This window comes from Lissotriton helveticus, chromosome 2_1, assembly GCF_964261635.1.
Source record: "Lissotriton helveticus chromosome 2_1, aLisHel1.1, whole genome shotgun sequence".
In the NCBI taxonomy this organism is placed as follows: Eukaryota; Metazoa; Chordata; class Amphibia; order Caudata; family Salamandridae; genus Lissotriton; species Lissotriton helveticus.
In genome coordinates this window covers 97,815,216-97,836,965 of record NC_136059.1, presented here as the reverse complement: position 1 = coordinate 97,836,965, position 21,750 = coordinate 97,815,216, and the positions used below count along the sequence as shown (strand labels likewise).

General features: G+C 44.7%; 1 protein-coding gene across 1 annotated transcript in view; it reads right to left on the bottom strand.

The window, feature by feature from the left end:
* HSPA12B (heat shock protein family A (Hsp70) member 12B) overlaps window positions 1-21,750 on the bottom strand; it is a 220,093-nt gene that overhangs the window by 125,794 nt on the left and 72,549 nt on the right. The window contains exon 4 of the mRNA XM_078674545.1: window positions 11,650-11,836. Coding sequence (XP_078530671.1) covers window positions 11,650-11,836 — 187 coding nt within the window. The remainder of the gene's footprint in view (window positions 1-11,649; window positions 11,837-21,750) is intronic.

Here is a 21,750-nt window from a genome sequence, read left to right as displayed (position 1 = left end):
GAGCACCTTGCACCAGTCCAAACAACCCTTATGGTGATGGTTGTAAGTCAACCTTATAGTCCAGCTATCCTAGTGGTAGCATGGACAAAGCAGTCTTAGGCTAAAACTTCAGAGAGCATGTGAAGCAAGCTGTTTTACCATATGTAACCCCTTGAATACCAAATGAAAGGACACCACACAGGTTATATATAAAATATATATATGTATTTATTATAAACACAACCCCTCTGAACTCTTCAAGAGGTCAGAGGCTAAAGCACATAACAAGTTACTCAACTATCATACAATACGTTGCACAAAATACAGTCGTGCCCTAGGGGCGCTGAAGACCATATACTAAAATAGTGGTATAAGAACCAAGTCACGAACACAGGATAGGCCTAGGGCCTAGGGAATCGCTGGGGCTACGCTGAGCTAACAAGAGTTAGGGAGAAGGAGGCCCACGGGATGCGTGTGCAGTGTCCATTCGCACACGCGAGTTACCATAGGGAAACAATGGGAACGTAAAATTTAGAAACTACTTCTTTTAGGACACTTCCGGATGTACCAGGAGAAAGCCACTGAAAACTAGGACACTAGGATAGTCAATACCCACAGGAGCACCGGAGTGCCCGCGTTACCTCACCCACAGGAGCCGGGTGCATAGGTGTCAAGTTGTGTCGGGTTTCGTCGCTGATTCCTATGGAGACCTGTAAAAAGATGCTGCAGGCGACCAGGAGAGAAGTGTCCGGTTGGATCCAAGGGCGGATCGAGGATGAAGAGTACCTGAAAGCAGAGGGGACAGAGTCTGGGTCACTAACCAGTTACCAGGAAGGAACCAGGCGATGTCGCGAAGCAATCAGGTGATGTTGTGAAGCTTGACTCTGCAGCCACATGGACCAGGAGGCGTCGACGACGACCAGGAGCTGGATACGGACTGTCCCACAAAGAATCTCGCTTTTGGCGGCGTCGGCTTCCGGATTGGAGTCAACAGGCCTTGGCAAATGCAACCCATGCAGGAATCGAATATTCACTTTGAGTGGGAAACATCCTTTACAACGCAACTTTTACCACGCAGTGCCTTTACGATGCAACTTTTACAACGCAAACCATTACAACGCATTGCGCTGGGGGGCGCTCTAGGATAGGGAATAAGTTTAATTTACTATCCAAGACCTTCCCTAGTGTCCACGGGGACTGGAGTTGGAATAGTAAATTAAACTATTCACTATCCAGCACCCCAAAGCACTATGCGTTGTAAAAACCGCGTTGTAAAGGCATGCGTGGTAAAAGCATGCGTTGTAATGTCATACATCCGCATCGAGTTAGACCAGCAAGGTCTAGGGGGCTTCTCCTTTGCAGGGAAGCAGGGGCCCACCTGGAGCAACCAGGCAGGTGGTTCAGATTCAAAGGTTCGTCGTCACAGAGGCCACTAGACAACGGGCAAGTAACCGGACAGCACAAAAACACAAACAGGCCCCACCCGGCACTCGTGGAGTGTGGAGGGCTGTGCGTCGGTGCAGAGGGTGCTCGGGGCTGGGGCTTCTCAATCCCCAATGCACAACTTCGAGGGTGCCTCAGAAGCTGCACAAGTAGCAAAGAGCAGGCAGGTTATTCAAGATGGCCGGTCCCACGTGTCTCGTCGCCCCCACAGGTCTCAGCTTTGCATGGACTGTGGATCGGGGTCAAAGAAGTCTAGAAGTCTGGCTCTTGTCGGACTCTGTGCTCGGGCTCCGGCAGGAGCGTTGACAAAGTAAACCGCCGATCGCTGGATGGTGCCTGTTTGCACAGGGTGGTCACTCCTTGACCACAAGGGAGATTCTTCAGTCTTCTAGTTGCAGTAGAATGTCGAAGGTCCAGAGTTTCGTTACAAGTTTCAGTTCAGGATTAATCTAAAGTCTCTTGACTCAGCTCCTATCTATATACTAATCTGAGGGGCTGGATTACTTGCTAGGTCCCTCCTATGGGTGGGACCAGGGAAGGGGGTGGTTACACCCCTTTCCCTTTGTCCAGTTTCGTGCCAGAGCTGGGGCTGGAGTGCCCCAGCAACTGGTTTGAACCGGGCTATGCATGGGACACCTTGTGTGCCCCAGGCAGTGTCTCATTTCATTCAGCTCTCCCTGCCCTAATACACTATGGCCTGTCTGGGGTGGTGCTAGCACCTCCCAAGACAGGAAACCTATTGTCCAAGCCTCCCTCGCTGGAAGGACTCCCAGCAGCAGGAGGTCAGACTTTTTTTTTTTAATTTTCAAAAACCTTTAATAAACAAAATTGCATAGCAAGGTTACATACTTATAGCAGGGCAGAACAACATGGATATGTATACAATTGAGTCCGACATATTCGTCCTATTCGCTTCATATGTGAAAAAAAAACCATCTATTAAGTCTGGTAAATGGCAAGGATAATGAGGTGCATTTTATCCATTCTTGTCCAGTGCCTTTGTCCATAGAAAGAAGAACAATATTGAAGCACATAAGAGCTCGCCATTCCCCCCTCCCACCTCCCCAATCCCCAACCCCCCACCCACAAGTCCCCCCCCCCTCCCCCCTCTCGCTGCCGGGTCAAAGAAAAAAAAGGGAGAAGGTATAAACATAAGGTTGGATCTATGTCATCCCTTCTCTATGGTGGGTCTCCGTGTGTCGCACCATCCTGGGACTGGGCCTCCCCCTGCCCTCTGTTCGTGTGGTCTAGGCTGTTTTGTGTCAATGGGGAGGAGGTCAGACTTGTGTCTGTGGCAGCAGCATCCATTTTGTGATGCTGAGGCTCTGGTTAACTTTAACCGGGATTAACAGGAACAACATGTCTTCTCCCTCTCGAAGGGTGGAATGCTACCCCCTCGCCAGAACTGGCGAGGGGGTAGTATTCCAAAGTGTATGACACCTTACACGACATGTTTTGATAAAGCCAAACCAAAGTTAGCAATAACCGCGAGGATTATAATGCACTTAAGAGTATATGGTATGGCTATATCATAGAACAGCTATAAGGACATGGTTCCGAAAGCTGCAGACAGGCTCAGCTCATGCTAGAGCCTCATATCACATAGAACCAAGCACTCTGCCTTCAGGATTGTTAAGGCCTGCCATAGGAGTGACTTATAGGTATCTATGTGTCCATATATAATGTTAGGTATAGGAATACTATACCTAAGCAAGGGGTGATTACACGACCTTGCCCCAGCTGAGTGATCAGCCAGTTGTGTCAATCTGAATGGCCAGCCAGGGGTGGCATAATACATGCTGCAGCCCCTGGTAGGCCTTGGATGCACCTATGCCCTGGGTACACTATACAGGGGCTCACAAGGTGACCCAACATCCAATTGGAGATTTACCTAAAGTACATGGAGTCCATTTTACAGTGAGAGCAGATAGCCTGGGGCCCTGATTAGCAGGATCCCAGGCCAACTAAGTCGAAAACCAGCTAAACACTAGGCAAAAAGTTGGGGGTAACCATAGTCAGATATCCATCCTCCTACACCCGGCAAATCACATTTTGCTCTAAAAGCCGACTTTTATGAATATTGATGGCAATTTAAACAATTTGACCCAATGTTTATGTATATGCAATTTCAACTAACCATAGTCTTGTTCCATCAAGAGAAGCAATACAAAATAGAAACAAGCATTAACAATGCAACGGTTTCGCCTTTGGAAAAGTTTGAGCTATTGGCATTGTAAATGACAAAATTTGTATTTATGTGTTGGTTTTGAAAACAGATAAATAAATGGCATTGTCATTTACATTGCTAATAGCTCTAACTTTTCCAAAGGATCAGTCACTTCCAACAACTTTGTGTAATTTGTTACTATGTCACTATTCCTACAATGTCTTTCCGCTAGATGCCGTCAGAGACTGGGATGGGAATGACCAACCAGGTTGTTCAGGTGTGGATGGACACAGTTTGTTGGTCATGACGGAGACCTAAAAGGGGCTCCAGCACATTAACAAGCATCCTTGTTGGCGAATCCAGCAAAAAGAGTAGGATTTGAAAGTGAAAATCAAGAGACCCTTAATGCAGAAACACAGGAACCTTTGTGAATGTGGAGATAGGCGTTCTCCATGTTTAATGGTTTCGGTATCTTCCCTATTTAAGTTAAGGGAATGATATGCTATAAAGAGGCCATATTGAATCTTATCAGTGAGATAATAAAATTGCTGAATGAGTGGCACAGCCCGCCACCAAATGACCACATAACTGCACTGCTCTGGCATTATCTCCCAGAATCTGTCAACATCGAATTGTATTAAACCTCACTCGACCCAGCACAATAAGTTTACGTTTGTCGGCCATGGATGATATGTAAAGAACCAGACTGCAGAATAAAATAAACCTCTGAGATGCCCGATATCTGCAACTTGTATAGGCTCACTGTAGGCCATCAACTGGAAGGAGAGCTGAGCTCTGAATGCAGGACCACAAACATCGAGGAAAAGGCAGCACAATTGAGATGCATCTGTTCCTGCAACCCTGGCGAAGACATGGATCTATTGGACAACTTGTGGTGCCCGTGGAAAGCACTACCCAATGGTAAGGGCAACAGCAGATCTGAGGTGAGAAAAGATGACTCTCAGGAGGTTTGTGTCCGGATGGGTAGTAGAGTAGAACTTTGGGTTAAGTAATATGCAGCCAGGCCACTGGGGCTAGTATGGCACAAATGATTGACTGCATCAGCCAGCACCAATGAAGCGACATCGCCACTGGCAGAAAACGCTTACAAGGCTGCAAGCTGTATCCACCCCCGACAGTGGTGGTGTACATGGAGGAGGGGACAAAGCTCTTGGAGTTTGGCATGTTGGGAACCCGGTCCCCGCCCAAAGTTACAGAAGGGGGATAAAAAGGTGCGAGGCCCTAGAGATGGAGGCCTATCCTCTCTCTAGATAAACTCCCACACCCCCTCTACCAACTATTAAAGACCTGGATGGACAATAGATGGAAGGGCCTAACTCTCACCACTGCGAGATCCCTGAAATAACTTAACCTGGGCAGGTTGCAACTGAGAAGATAATGTTAGCAATTCTTCCGATTAGTTTCTGACCTGAGAGTCTCCCAGATCCATATTTGGGAGCAGACAGTACATCTGCTGAAAAGACTGAAATCAGAACCTTGAGATTCGGACATTAAAGAAATAACTACTCTAAGTCTCTGCTCTTGAAAGTGCCTGGATGTATACTCACTCATAGCAAGGACATTAACCCACTTTAAAATGTGTTTGTTCCACAACAGCTATCCACACGGCAAGAATGCTCTTTGAAAGCACCCGCACTCATCGACTGTCTTCTGGCGGGCGGGGCTCTCCTCCTCACACGGGAGCCTTGCTCCCTGCAGCACTCCTCCGGCGGTCGCTTTGGGGCCGCGGGCGGGGTTCCTCTCCTCCTGGGATCTCCTAGATGCAGCAGGGCTCCCTCGCATCACGGGAGCCCTGCAAACCGGCCGCCATGCTTCTTCTTTCTTCCTCCCGGGCTGCGGGGGCGGGCACTTCCGGCCGGCCGCGCTGGGATTGGCCGGCCGGCCGGCCAACCACTTCCGGGTCGCTGCGGGCAGCGCAGCGGCCCTTCTCCTTAGGTAGGCAGGCGGGGGCTGATTTTTACGGGCAAATGCCGGATGGGCACCGGCTCTTTAAAGATAACCATCAATCGAGGTGGGCACTCGATCGGCCCACAAGTCCACCACAAAACGGTCCAGATGCCGGGTGGGCGAGGGGGGGCAGGAACGGCAAGGCACGCCCATGGACTTCCAGTGGGACACGGACAGCGGGAGGGGGTGGGAACGGGCACGAAAACAAACCCATTAAAAAAAAAAAAATGAAACTCCGCCCACCGCTGCATTACTACACAGAGGGAACGCCCAGGGAAAAAATAATAGACCCAAGGATGAAAACTACTGACTCAAAGCTCCTCTATGTATGTATATATGATTTTATTTTTTAAGATTTTATTTTTTTAAAGGTCTTGGTTGCACCCAGACCTAAAAAAGAGACACACACATATCTGAAACTCCATCCCGTCAAGACGGCACTTGTATCCCCACTTTACTGCACAGCACTTTATGGTGATCCAATTAGGATCCGCTCTTAGGCTCACAACTATTCTATTCACAATAAAACATTTATTCTATTGAAGACCCTGCACTCGAAAGAGAACAGGAATGTGCTAACAAACCAAAACTTAAGTGTATCGTGGTGTTGACTCCTTTCGGACCCCGTCGCATCTTCATGTGCACAGAGGACCTACCCACCACAAGCACCCTGAGGGCGTCTGCAGGGACCCTGATCAAAAATGATAGAAGAAAAGGGGGATATATCTGTTTAACTAACAAACTCTAAGACGCAGAATCAGATGTGACCTACAGGAGGATGCAAGTTCACATCTGGTGAGGTCCAGGTGACTCCATCAATGGACTCTTTGACCATGGGCGTTTGGCTGAACATTGGCTGGAGAGACGCGGTATATATCGCCTGCATGGCCGTGTTCTCATGGCTGCTCATCAGAGATAATACAGCAGACGTCATGTTTAGCCTGCTGCTCAGCCCTGGGAAATGTCATCCGAAGGAAGCCAGAGCGCAGAAGGGTTGGACCAGGCTCAAGGAAGCTAATTCTGAAGATTAGGAGATAAGCATTCTGGCAAGGTACTGTGGGACACAATGTCTTGCACTGTTATTTTACTTAACTGGTCTTGTGTGGGACCCAAAAGACAAAACCACCCAACATTGTATATATGTTCTGTGCAGCTTCTCTGCACTTGCCGCTTACGTTGCAGCCACATGTAAGAATGTTCCCTCATCCCAACCTAACCACCTCATTTTCCGAAAGCATTTGAAGACCTGGCTCTTCCCCTAAATTTTGGTTGCTTATTCTGGTTCCGCTCAGCGCTGGGATGCTTCCGGGTAGCCATGCGCTTTATAAGAACCAATTCCATCCCACAAAATACTAAGCAGGGTATCTCCTCTTTTCAACTCACTTCCACTCAACAAGTCTAAGCCAATGGGAGGTCCAAAAATAGATCATTGCCATAATCTGTATGTTTTAATCCAGTATAATTTCATATTTGAAGCCACAGCAGTGCATGTGGTGGTAGTGTTACTACCTTGCTGGCCAGCACCCATGCACTTTTCAAACAGAGTGAAATAAGTGTAGCAGTGGGCTCTCAACTGTGCCGCATACCTAATTTAACTCAGTCTTAACAGCAAGCAAACATTTTAATCGGCTATATGCATGTGTGATGCTTGTTTTCATTCTTGGATTCGCAAAAGTCTATCCCATGATGCACCTCTTCTCGCTGCTAATTATTAATAACCTTTATCCTTCTATTTGTCATACTCCAAACATGTGTTGATGTTGGATCAATGAGTTAGGCTAGGAGATGCAATCTTAAATAAAACATAATATTTTTGGAGATTACCAAAAAGTAGCCATGTTGGAATCTTTTATAGGGGAATAGAATTTTCTTCCAAATTGTTAAAAGGTAAAACAAATTTAGAAAAACACAAACCCACACCAACAGTTACCAGGCTGAGAAAACTGATCTGAACCCACAAAAAAACCTAGCCTGCTTGCAAGTCACCTACCACACTTGTAATCTACCTACAGGTCTCGCCCGCTTGCTCTTCAGATGCACTTTATGCTCTATTCCTCCATACCAGCCTGTGGCAACGTAACCATTGTTGCCAGACACACTCCACCAGATCGTATTCATACTCCGAGTCACCCTGGGTAATATTTGCAACAAATGGAAGACAGGACATTTGCTACCTCATTGTATATGTCAACATTATTAGTCTTCCTAATCGGTAGGCCTCACGCCTTATTCCATTACCACTGCATCAAAGGTTACAAATGAGTGATGTAAAAATAACACATGAGTTCTGATGAGTTAAAGCCTCCTCTCTCCATGGATGGAAGAGGGTTTGATAAGGTACCTTAAGTGACCATCCATCTCACTTAAACGTAGTGATAGGTTCCTTATGACCTGCAAATATAGGCCTCAAATATCATGATTGTTATTAGGTTCACCACCAACTGACAGATAAATTGGAAAGTATTAAGGTTTTTGCCAGTGGAATCTACTCAGCTAGAAAAAGTAGAAATCAAAAGATACCTCCAACTTGCACGAATCAAATTCTATGCTTCATCAATTCATTTCACGCCCTTCGACGTGCTGATATATTTAGGTGATAGAGTTGACATGGTTCGATTCGACAGGTAGTGAAGTCATAGGCTGTTCTCATGTAATGAAAAGAGAGCACGATGATCCCCAGGTACAAATGAATTTTATTGATTAATTTAGCTTGGCGTCCAACAACAGCAAAACCCAGGGGGGAAGCAGAGAGCTCTGATGGATTCCATTCTGAATAGGCCGGCTTTCAATCAATCGAGCATTTCTAAAGTGCGGCAAATCACCCGTGAGGATCTCGAGGTGCTTTCTTAAATCACAGCATTTGTTACATGTCTTAGGTGTAGATTTTCATATATTTCATTGACCTATTTCAGGACAAATGTTCTGCCCCATATGCTCACCGCACCGGCTTCATAAAGATCCACATAGGCTAAATAATTCTCACTATGAAGATTTGGAATTACAACAAGGGCAAGGAACAGACCACCCACATTCAATCTGTCCCAGCACAAACCTTATTTGCTATTCTAATAACTAGATGAAAATGACCTACCAGCTCCACTAATATTGTACTTTAGATTATGATGTCTACCCTAATATTGATTAATTGACGAAAGTCGATAAACCACAAAATCAAAAGGATTTTTCGTCAAGGTTTTGCAATAAAAATTCTTGTTACCTCTCTGTGTGGGCGGGTATTACACCTTAACAAGAGTCTTGTTATAAAGGTAAGTCCTGAAGCACTGAGTAGAATTCAGCCAGGAGACCCTCTACCCTTGGGATCTTACCTCTAGTGATATCCCATTCTTCTCTCTTGCTTCCTTATTGGGAGATCAATTTACTCAATATAAGCTAGCACTTATGTAGAAGGCTGTGAGGTTGTATCTCTGCCTCCTCAAATAATTCTACAACATGGTCAGGATACACACTCAGCTGCTGGGAATGCAAAGCCTCATAGAACTACCACAAAGTATGGTTAATAGCATCCAGTGAAGTGACAACTGTGCCATTCTGCGCTCCCTTCCGCTCAAGGATGATAGTCAAGTGATAAGTAGCTTTTTCCACCTATAGCGGCTGCCAAATTGTAATGTAATGGCTCATGCACTATTATCTGCTGTTCCCGTATTCATACATCAGTACCATATCTTAGACCACACTTCCCCACTACAGAATAGCTTTCCATGGTGGGAAATCCTTCCCAGAATGCTCAGTGAAATAGAGGGGTGATCTGGTTATTTTCATGGCCATTTAAAACACTAAGGGCCAGATGTAGGTCGCCAAATACCGATCGGTAACGGCCGATTTCGGCCGTTACCGACCGGTATTTGGCTTTTGAGATGTAGGTGGGTCTGAATTGACAGAATCGGTATATTTACCGATTCGGTAAATTTACCACTTCGGTATTTTACCGACTCGGTAAATATACCGATTCTGTAAATCCATATGTAGGTGACACTCCAAAGAGTGCCACAGGCCCTTAAGAGTCGGTATTTTACCACCCAATCCTATTGGGTGGTAAAATACCGAATTCAGGTGTGCATGCACATCTGTGCATGCACACCTGTGCCATGTGACACACAGACATGCCCTTAGGGCATGTCTGTGTGCCACATGGCACACATGCCTGTACTTGGGGTGCTAGAGGGTGTCAAAGTGACACCCCCTGCACCCTTGCAGGATTCGGTATTTACCGAATCTGTAAATACCGAATCGGTATTTCACATTGATTCCTATGGGCTTCAAGGCCCATAGGAATCAATGTGAAATACCGAATCGGTATTTACAGATTCGGTAAATACCGACTCTTACAGAATCGGTAATTTTTTTCCTACATCTGCCTCCTTCCTATTTACCGACTCTTAAATACCGATTCGGTATGAGTCGGTATTTAAGAGTCGGTAAATAGGAATTACCTACATCTGGCCCTAAGGGCCAGATGTAGGTGGCCAATTACCGGTCGGTAACGGCCGAATTCGGCCGTTAACGACCGGTAATTGGATTTTGAGATGTAGGGCATGCATTTACAGAATCGGTATTTTACCGATTCTGTATTTACCGATTCGGTAAAATTACCGAATCGGTAAATACAGACTCGGTAAAATACCGATTCTGTAAATGCAGATGTAGCTGGCACATGTCAGAGTGCCACAGGGCTTTAAGAATCGGTATTTTACCACCCAATCCAATTGGGTGGTAAAATACCGAATCCAGGTGTGCATGCACATGTGTGCATGCACATCTGTGCCATGTGACACACAGACATGCCCTTAGGGCATGTCTGTGTGCCACATGGCGCACATGCCTATTTTTGGGGTGCCAGAGGGTGTCAAAGTGACACCCCCTGCACCCTTGCTAAAATCGGTATTTACCGATTCTGTAATTACAGAATCGGTATTGCCCATTGATTCCTATGGGCTGCAAGGCCCATAGGAATCAATGGGCAATACCGAATCGGTATTTACAGAATCGGTAAATACCGTATCTTAACGAATCGGTATTTACCGAATCTGAAATACCTACATCTCCCCCCCTCTATTTTACCACTTCTTAAATACCGAATCGGTATGATTCGGTATTTAAGAAGTGGTAAAATAAAATTACCTACATCTGGCCCTAAGGGCCAGTTGTAGGTAATCCCAGATTACCGATTCTTAAATACCGAATCATACCGATTCTGTAGTTAAGAACTGGCAATCGGGATGTAGGTAATTTTACCGAATTAATTACCGAATCGGTATGATTCGGTAATTACCGAATCGGTATTTACTGATTCGGTAATTGCCATTCATTCCTATGGGCCTTGAGGCCCATAGGAATGAATGGCAATTACCGAATCGGTAAATACCGATTCGGTAATTGGGGGAAACATAGAAGAGTGGCAGGCTGTCACTTTGACACCCTGTTGCACCCCTCAATTGTGCATCATGGCACTGTTTTAAAAGCAAAACAAATGCTTTTGAAAGGGTTTTCATTATTTCCCACCAACTTCTAGTTGGTGGTAAATAACGACTTCTTAAACCCCTGTAGCACTGATTTAAGTGCTACCTACATGTCAAAATACAGATTCGGTAATTTTACAGAGTCGGTATTTTACCGAATCGGTAAAATTACTGAATCTGTATTTTAACATGCCCCTACATCCCAAAATCAAAATACCGGTCGGTAACGGCCATTTCGGCCGTTACCGACCGCTATCTGCCTTCCTACATCTGGCCCTTAATCCATTATTTTCTGCCACTAAATGAAGATGTGCAAATTGGGTGTGAAGAGCATTGGCACATTTTGTAAATGACTAGAAGGCCCACACTGCCTTTCAATGGCTTTCCTGGCATCACTCAAGCCCCACAATCCCGAAACCTGTGCAAAATTTACTGGGCATGTGGATTGTGCCTAGCTGAAAATTGAATATGCATTTTGGATAATCAGAAAATCTTGATCCAAATCAAGGTGTGGAATTTCTGAAAGCAAAATTAACTCTTTTGCACGCCAAAGTAAACCTTTTGTGTGCAAATAATGTTGTGAATTGACCCAAAAATCCCGAATTCTCAGCTTACACTGGTGCTGTGAATCTTCATTTTGAATTTCTCCAGGTAGAGCCACTCTCTCGCCTCCTCCGGGTCCAGATCATGATAGTAATCTCTTGCTGTGTATCCAAAACTGTGAAACTTCTTCTCTGGAGTCAACAACAAGCTTGTTGGGGTTTTCTGATTAGCCACACCGGGGTCTCCACCCTCCCATTTCCTAGAAGTAGAATGAAAGAATCATTAATGCTCTGAGTTCATACATTTACTACATTCCGTACTATGAGCCCCATTTAGACTCTGGCAGACGGATTGTCTGTGTGTAAAGAGCATGTGTTCAGCATATGTTTATGGTTCTGGGGCACGTGTTTGTGTTGTGTGCACACATTTATGTATGACAATAGTGTGGCTGCAAACTGTGTGTCTTCATGTGTTTTTGTGCAACGTATATATACTGAATTTTAGGTATTGACAGTCTGGCATTTTACAGTGGGCGAGGGTACTTGTAATTGGTGTCATTTGATGAACCTGCTAAATTATATATATATATATATAAACTTCTTTACTCGGCTTTTTCACAAAGAAAAACCATAAAAGAGACATAAAAAAGAGCAATTTACATTTTCTACACATATATACCGTTTTTAAAAAAATAAGTTCAAAGAAGTTCATATAAAAACATTATCTAAAAGAGGATTTTCAATCCATTTCATTTCCTCAAGATGTAATTATATAATACTTTTTATAGACTCTTCCTGTGCTTCATGATACATTTTAGAAAGTTAAGAACAAAATAACAGACAGACTCAGATTCAAGCATTTGGAGTCTAGGAAATGCCGGCCTGCATTGTCTAAGGCCCCAACTCCTCAATGTAGGCAATAGCCAGATTTTCCTATGTGCATGGTGGAATTTGCAGAACATGATAACATGTAAATTAGACTGGATTGATTTCTCGTCACAGGGGCAAGGGGGAAAACTTAAAACCCATCCATTTTTCATAGGGAACGCAACCAGTCTAAAAAATGTATCCAACCTAAATCTGGTCAACAGCATTCTATCATATGTTGTCACCTGTAATGTTAGATAAGGCTGGATGCTGTGCGTTATTTGGACCATGTTCGCATGAATGACCGCATGTTTGAAAGATTCCGAAGCCAATCTCAGAGTCTCTAGATGACAGAGGGCTTGTTGTTTTAATGCTCTCTTCGGAAGGTCTACTATGGTCTCTGGGTGAAGATAGTATTTCTCAAGTCCAAGATCTTTGAAAAAGTTTCTAATATAGGAAAGCCATCTTACCTTAGAAGACTTGTCAAGGGCCATTGTATCAGCTACAATGGACTGGGACAAAGCATTTTTCACAGATGTCCAAATGCGCCGCCACATCAATGGTTGAATCTTGATCAAGTCTTCCAGGTAAGGAATTCCTAGTTCCAAATGTGAGGCATAGGTTGAGGTGCCTCTTGGAGTAACTAAAAAAAATCTTAGAAAGGCATTTTCTGCTACTTGAATGGAGCTAGTGTCCTGTGTCCCCAGACCCCGGCTCCATAGAGAGCAATGGCCTGACATTTGGCACTATAGATTTTCAGTAACTCCACTGGGGCTCTTCTCCCCAATCTCTGAGAGAAACTCATCAGGGCCGCTATTGATCTTTTGAATAGATGGCATCTTGTCTCTACTGCGGACTTCCATGTCAATCGTTCGTCTATCATGATACCAAGGTACGGATAGTGGGGAGTAACCTCGAGTTTTTGTTTATCGAGATAGATCTCTTTTACTCCTTTTTTCTTGGTACCTGCTATCATGACAAACGTTTTCTTGACGTTTACCTGTAGGTCCAGGCCTCCCATGAATGTCGTGTATCTATTCAGGGAGTTCTGTAGCTCGCGCGGAGTACGCGCGAGAATGACGGCATCGTCCGCGTAGAGCAGAGCGGGAATCAGGTGCTGTTTTATACGTGGGAGGTCCTGAGGCCCCCTCAACATCTCCCCCTCCAAACCGTTGGTGTAGAGTGAGAAGAGGAAGGGGGCCAGGACGCATCCTTGCCTGACTCCACGCTCCACTCCAAACGGTGCCGTCAACTCGCCATTCTGACCAAAACGTACTCTGGCCGAGGCTCCTGAATAGAGCTCCCTCAAAAAATCTAGGAGGGAGGGTTCCACTCCCATTTGACTTAAGCCCATCCACAGTTTTGAGTGCAAAACGCAATCAAAAGCTGCGGATAGGTCTACATAGACCATATAGATCATGTTCTCCTTAGCCTGTGTGTATTTACCCATTATCAGACTAAGATTCAGGGCCTGCTCTACTGTTCCGAACCCCTCCCGAAAACCGAATTGGAGGTCGGAGATAATGCCTCTTTCCTCAGCCCATTGCTGAAGTCGCTCTAAAATTACTCTCCCCACAACCTTGCCGAGCGTGTCCAGCAATGAGATGGGGCGATAACATTTCACATCTTGGCGGTCCCCTTTTTTAAATATGGGGACCATGATGGAGCTAGTCCAAGAATTCAGAACTCCCTCGTTAGCGTCGGCAGTGCATACTCTTGTGAGAATGGGTGCCCAGAGGTCCAAGTTGTGTTTAAAAAAGTCCACTGGGACCCCATTCGGGCCTGGGGCTTTCCCCGTTTTACTTGTTTCCAAGGCCACTAACAGGTCGGGTATATCAAAGAGGAGCGAGATGGGGTAATGTACTTTTGGAAGCATGTTATCAGGACAATCTATAATTGAGTCATTTTTAAAAATCTTAGTGAAATGGGCCACCCAGGTTTCTTCATCAATAGCTACTTCGATCTTAGGGATATTATTGTCAGTGAGATAAGGAGCTCTAACCGTGCGCCAAAAGGCCTCACTATTTTTTGAGACAGCACTCTTATGCAGATCTTCCCAAAGTTTCTGCTTCAATTCTTTGGTTCTTAACTTGCGTTCCCCGATGTATTGACGTCTGAGAAGTTGGATCTGTCCCATATCTCTGGGTTTATTGTGTAGGGCGAGTTTTAGTTTAGTGAGGGCTGTAGTACAATTATGATTGAACCACCCTTTCTTGCCGGAATGCTTGGACGTTAGCTTAGACGAAAGTAGTCCCTTGATTTTCTCTAGAATTTGCTTGAAATTATCTAGGGCTTCTTCGTAATTTACCGAGAGGTCCAAGCATTTGATTATATTGGGATAGGCCAACTTAACCAATTTTTTGGGGATTTCAGTTGGGTTAATTTTTTCCCATTTTATTGTATAACCATTCTGTTTGCCTAGTTCTACGTTATTCTGGGCAAGAATATTTACTATTTCTATGTTTTGGTGCTTATATTTAGGTAGATGAAGATGCATCCTCAGCGCGGAGTGGTCACTCAGAGAGTTATCAATAACCTGGAAATCTTTGGCTATATCTAACAATCCAGGGGGCAGGAAGATATAAGCCACTGTAGTTTGGTGACCTCTGCCCACGTAGGTCGGAATTAGGGAATTTGAGTCCGAACTTGGACGGTTAGCAATTTGCAAGTCCAGTTCGGAGAGCACATTGTTTAGGGCATTCCCGCCTTACTATGAGCAAGATGCACTAATGGGAGCTCGAATTCATCCACAATCCCACAGCTAAATTCCAACCTTTCACTTTTGACTGGGTGTGTGAAAAGTTCTAGTCACGAGTACTTACAATTAGCATTGAGTGTTCATTTCGCGGTCTCAGTTGACATCCATTCTTTACACAACCTTTGATTTTGGAAGTGCATTGTTGTACTTTGTGCGCATCTACATTAACTGTGAATTTGTCATGTTCAACTCAATTTTGTGTGTTATGCATGTGTGTATGAGTGTAAGTACACACACACACACACACACACACACACTGAATTTTTAAAGCATGAACCCCTTCATGTGTCAGATGCACCAATTCTACATTAACCTCTTATTTTCTGGAGTGTGTTTATTTGTGCTGTGTGCACCAACTTCATATGAGGGACAGGTATGCCTTTAGCTGGAACATTGTACTAATGCTGTGTGTTCATTTCTTCAAGCATGGGGTATGTAATTGGCGATTTTGTTTCCTCTCCATGCGTACTTTTCAAGCAGAGAGAGAGAGAGTGTTTGTGTGCGTGTGTGTACAACTTTCCTGTGTGTCTTTTCAACCACGTTGCTTTTTAGCTGCTGTCTGCAACCCAGAAACAGGCGCCAGACAGTGACACACACTAGAGAGAGAAGCCAGCGCATTCCTTCCTGCAAAATAAATCGAATATTGCTCTCCCCGGGGCCTGAGGTAATGTTTATTTACACAATTAGTGAGGCCGCTTCACACACTTTTGGCTTTATTCCCTCACACTCATTCAAAACTCTAGACCGCACTCTAGGAAGAAAGTCACTTAGAAACATCTTGTAATAATCCGCGTGTCCCTGCGGACTCCGCGAGAGGCAGCGAGACCTAGAAACTTCCAGAATGGTGGAGGCCGGAGTCCCAGATCCCGTCCGCCTGGGCAGAGAGCCAGGCCGGGGTTCCCGCCTTCCTTGTGTCATGGCAAGGGCTGTGTACCGGGCCTCGCATGTGCATACTACCACAAGCAGAGATCGCGTTTCTTTGGAACCGGAAGCAGGCAGTGATTTTGTTAATAAAAGGCAGGCATTGCTTTACAGGCTGTCGTGAATGTTTATTGCCGGCCTCGCTGCCCTTGCCAAGCGCTCCGCACAGAGACGATAATCTGATTCTCCTGGAAGGCTTGACTCAACCCGCTTTGTACGATAAATGTAACCATGAAATTATTACTCGATGTTACATCTGTAATCGTTTTATTGATGCATTAAGGTTCTCGCTTTAGGCAGGCTTCTCCATAGTCGGTCCTAGAGGGACGGATCCATGCCAGATTTTTAAGATAACCACATCTATCTCAATGTGGAAATGCTAAAAATATGGTATGGATCCGGACTCTCCAGGACCGACTTTAGAGAGCCCTGCTTTAGGTTTTTAATGCTGATTTTAAAGTTGTGCAGGCCCTACTACTTTGGAATAAGTTGGAATGTACCATCTCGCTCGCTGCCAGACTGGCCATTCTGCCACCCTGGCATTTCCCCAGCAGGCTGCAGGCTTGGGGCTGCTTTCAGAGCTGTGATTGGTTGCCATGGACCCAACCATGCCTTCAGGGCCGCATTCTAAGCTCAGCATCCTGCAGTGTGGGGTTGGCTTGAATATTTTTGCAGGGGCTGATTTTGGTTTCTAGCCCTGATCGGTGTGATGTCATGAATGTATTGCAAAGATTGCTATGTATTCCATTAATTGTCAATTGCTCTTGTGTATTGGTCAGTGAGTTCCATTGTTTTCTTTTGCGGAGCATGTCCTCTCACTCTTTCCTAACTCTTACAGCCTTATGTGGTGGCAAATTATTGGCCTCTTCACTGCCCTAATTCTACCCCTGCTGTGAATTTCTCTTCTATCCTGCAGCCCTCTCTTTGCGTGGTATTTCATTATAGGTCTCTCTTTACGCCATTCACTAAGGGCCGTATTGAAAGCGTGGTGGAGCACGACCCCCACCATGAATTAATAGATCTTCTCCTCCGCCAAGCCGTGGAGCCTGCGATGGCTTTGCAGGTGGTCAGTGACTTGTCTGCCATTGGACGGCTGCCTTTGCTGCGTTGAGGCCTGCCTCAATCAGGGGGCACTTCCCAATACCTATATTCCTTGCACAGGTTTGCTGTACAGATATGTGGACCAGGTCAGGGAAACAACCAATGGCTTCCACCACCAAGAACAAACGGCCATGTGCAATAGGGTCATTGATTTTTTCTATCGAAATACACCTGGATTTGGGGTTTGTTTCTGGAGAAAAAATACAAATCTAGACTGGACATGGCGGCTGCCTGGCATTCGGTTTTGCTTAAAGTGCTTCAGCCATGAAAACAAAGCACTTTCAGCAAAGAAATTCCTGCCGGTGGGTGGGCATTTCTAACTTAAGTGGGTGGTCCTTGGCCTGTGGGAGAAGATGGGGCCTCCTCCGACCCAGTGGACGGATCATAACTCTGAAAACGGGGTGCTTTCTTACAAGGGGTCTGTCAGAGATCTGTCTGAGCCCCGACCATGTTTAGTTCGTACATCGAAGCCCTTGGAGTCTTACTAAAGAACGCACATATCCTTTATCATCAATATGCGGATGATACTCAAATATATCTTGAGGCGTCCACTCCAAATTACATTTCTGATCTTGCCAATGCTCTAAACCAGTTCAAGACTGGATTACTACCCAGCATTGAACGCATCTGAAACAGAATTTATCTTCGACCGTTCACCACTGCCAGTTCAACCTCATAAGGTTCAATCACAGGCTGAACAGCAAACCTACCACCATCATCTGTGCCAAATCCCAAGCAGTCATCCTTGGCAAACGCCTCAATCTACAGTGACAAGTGAACACCATGGCCAAAACGACTGCTTCCAATGGCATCTGCTATAGGGAATTTGTCTCTTCATAGCGTACCAAGATCTTAAATATTCTGATACAAGCACTGGCGCTATCAAGAATCCTCCAATGCAGCACTCTCATGACTGGTCTCCTCAAAATACATCTAGCTCCACTAAAGCAGTTCTAGATGCTGTAGCACATTTCGTCTCTGGGGACAAAAGGAATGACCATATCTCATCAGTACTGTCAATGCTCTGCTGGCTTTCTATGGAAGGAAAAGCAATTTACAAACCAGCCTGCATCAACCACAGAGTCATTCACACCTCCATTCAACGGTACCTGGCTGCCAAGATAAAGCTACCTGATGGCTCTAGACAGGGTTCTCCAAAGTCGGTCCTGGAGGGCTGGACCCATGCCAGATTTTTAAGACAACTACATTTATCTAAATGGGGCTATGCTAAAAATCTGGCGAGAACCCTGCCTAGCACACCACAAAAAGGTGAGTCTCTGCTTCTAGAATCCCTGACCTTTAAAAAAGAATGCGGTAGGGTTCAGTGCTTCTCTTGGAGTGTGACTGGAGCGCTTTACGTCCAGGCTTACGCACCAATACCTCACTGACCATCTTTAAATCTGAACTGAAAGCCCTCCTATTTGTATTACATTTTATTTAATTTCTCTTCTGCCAACAAATATTTTTTGGCATTCGATTTTGCACTGTTTCTTTATGTGATGCTCACCTCTGTTCCTCGATATTGTATATTATTGACCTTTTTAGATCTCTGTTTCTTATGTAAAGCAATCTAGGGAATCGTCTGCAGTACAAAAATCCGTATAAATAAATAAATAAAATAAATTAATACCACTGCAATCCATAAATGAGGATCAAGGTCTCTTGGACTTCCACTTGAGAGTGCTATTCACAAAACATACTTGAGCTTGTAAGTGTACACAGAGGGGCAAAGTAATATGTTGGTCGCAGTTGCCTCCGACCTTCGCCGTCTCGGTCTCGGGACCGAGCGATAATGATGAATGATACTGGAATAGAAGAAAGTACGAACCCATGCTTTGTGTGATCCTGAGCGCTTCTGTGGCATGGATGGGTTATGTTTGGGTGCAGAGATGAACAAACACCTGAATAGCTATAGGGTGTAACACCATGAGAATACTTTGGGTATAAAAGTAAACAATGTAAAATGAATTGATAGTTGGATTATTGTTGAAACCCAATTATGAATTGTGTTGCTGATGCGTGTTATGTTTGTAGTTGTTTCCTTGTTTACGGCATTTACATTGGATCCTTGTATTGTATTTTTATTATTATGAAATGATGTGTTCTTTTATGGCTGGGTAAAGCCGAATAAAGATGATTTTATGAATGAATGAATTGATAGTTTGATGAAACACCAATACATTGATTAATTATGCCTTCATACACTGTTTGGATGGATTAATGCATACATAACTGAATAAATGTACTGGTGGGTGAGCAGAAAAATAAATAAATGGAAAAACAAATGTACAGATACATGAAGGATGAGGGAAAGTGTGATTATAAAAAGTAATGTCTGAGTAAATGGTTTGTTGAACAGGTGAATGCCTGGACACAGGAATATGTGAATGAGTCAGTGCATTTATTGACAAATAACTCAAATAATGCATTAGGAAATGAATGAGTGCACAAGTGCATCGACAAATGGATTGTAGAAGAGATAAATGAATGGAAGCAATGAAAAGCACATTTGAAGCGAGATTAAATGAGACGATGGTGTTATAGGTGGAGAGCTGAATCAATGAGGAATGCACCAATGGAAAAGGGTTGACAGAAGAATGAATAATTTACTGATGGAATAAATTAATCAATAGAACAAATACAGATGAATGATTGGCTAGATGATACAGTGCTCCAAGGCAATAAAGGAGACCATCAATATGGAGCAAGGAACGACTTCACTTAAGGCGTTTTTTTTTAGAAGAAAGCCCTCACTCACCACCTAGTGATGACATGCTTCATCATCGGGCCCCACAGAGGGGATCTAGCATCCCCTCTGTGTGCTGCAACGCCAGATCTACTGCGGAGCGGGTAGTGGGTAAGGACAGTGATGTGCAAAGAATATTAAGTGAGTGATGTGAGGTTAAAAAAGTCTGTAGTGTATCAAAATTAATTTTATTAGGATCACTAAGGACTTATCAATAAAATGATGTGTAGGAAATGCGTCCACAATTATTCAAGTGGTAGTTTCCTTAAGTCAGTCGACATGTTTCAGCCACGAAACGGTGTGAATTTACCTGGCATTCTTCAGGACTTAGTGTGAGTAAACCCTGGCGGTATGGACTCGCTAAGGTCCACCCTTACCTAGGGACGTGAAAGTGAAAATAAATAGTGAAAAAGTGCAAAAAATTAGAAAGAAAAGCTGTCTTTCTAATAACTCCTGGTTTAGGAGGCTTCCGAATTTACGGTTTCTGCACCTATTAGGGAAAGAAAGGACAGAGACAAACAAAAAAACAAAACATACAATCAGTTGTATTGATGATTGCCTATTTAAGGCCATTGTGCTCCAGTTGGTGGTATCAGAGACGTCATGTGGTCGAATAACAGTATAGTTAACACCACCTTGGTCCCCAGAGTATAGAGTATTATGGGTAGGTAGTGCTTAGTGCTATACGTGCTATGTACAACGCGTGATATTTACAAGGGTTGTGGGTTTAAAAACGCTATCAACCTAAAAATGGGCGCGATCGGGATCGTGCCGAATGGTTAAAATCAGGGTAATTTCTCACTTTGATAGTGTGATGATTTCACACCATGGGTCACAGGAGGGGGGTGGAGGCGTAATCGGCACACCCTGCGGTCATCAGAGAGAGAATGAAATAAGGTAAGGCAATTGCGGTACTCAGATCGGTACTTAGCTCAGTAGAAGGTTGAAGGATTGTGGCTCTTCTGTACTCACGCCCTCAACGCTCGGCACCCGCGGTATACCTATGGCGACCCTCTGCTGGACCCCGAAGATGTCCGCTCGAGGCAGCGAGGACGTTTAAGTAAACACTCCGTTATCCTGCTTCCGGGTGGGCGCGGTCGGCCTGCGTCAGTGCGTGCAAAGCGGGCCAATCAATGCGCTATGGCGTCGAGTACATTCAGCCAATGGTTGCCGTAGCGTCGTTGTTAATGGCAACCAGTGGTATGCGCCTTGCCGAAATAATGCTGCTTGGTTCCGCTGCTATTTAGTACACGGCAGTGGCGTTTTTAAGAAAATTACGAAGCCAGGGCATCCATTTAAGAATACACGGGACGTTGACAGAAAAATGACTAGGTTTTGTATTTTTCAACGGAAAAATGCAGGGACGTCTTGTCTATTGATAAGATGACTGTTAATTAATTTCTAGAAACAAATGTAACAGATACAGATCCAGTCCATATTGGGGAGATACCCTCGGGGTCAGTTAATGACAGAATTCCAAGGGATGTCATCGTTCATCCCCTGGAGGTGGGTCCCAAGTCTGTAGACCCATCTTTGCTCTTTTTCGAACAGACGGCGATTAATGTTGTTACCAGTACCAATGTGTTCTATTATTGTCCACTTCAGATCGTTGGTAGTATGGTTGAGTTCCAGGAAATGTCTGCTCATTTTCGTGGTGGATTTTTTGCATCTAATATTTGAGCGATGCTCGCAAATTCTCTGTTTCACTTTCCTCCCAGTCATACCCACGTATCGCAAATTACAGGGACAAGTGATGAGATAGACCACATTATCAGTGTTAC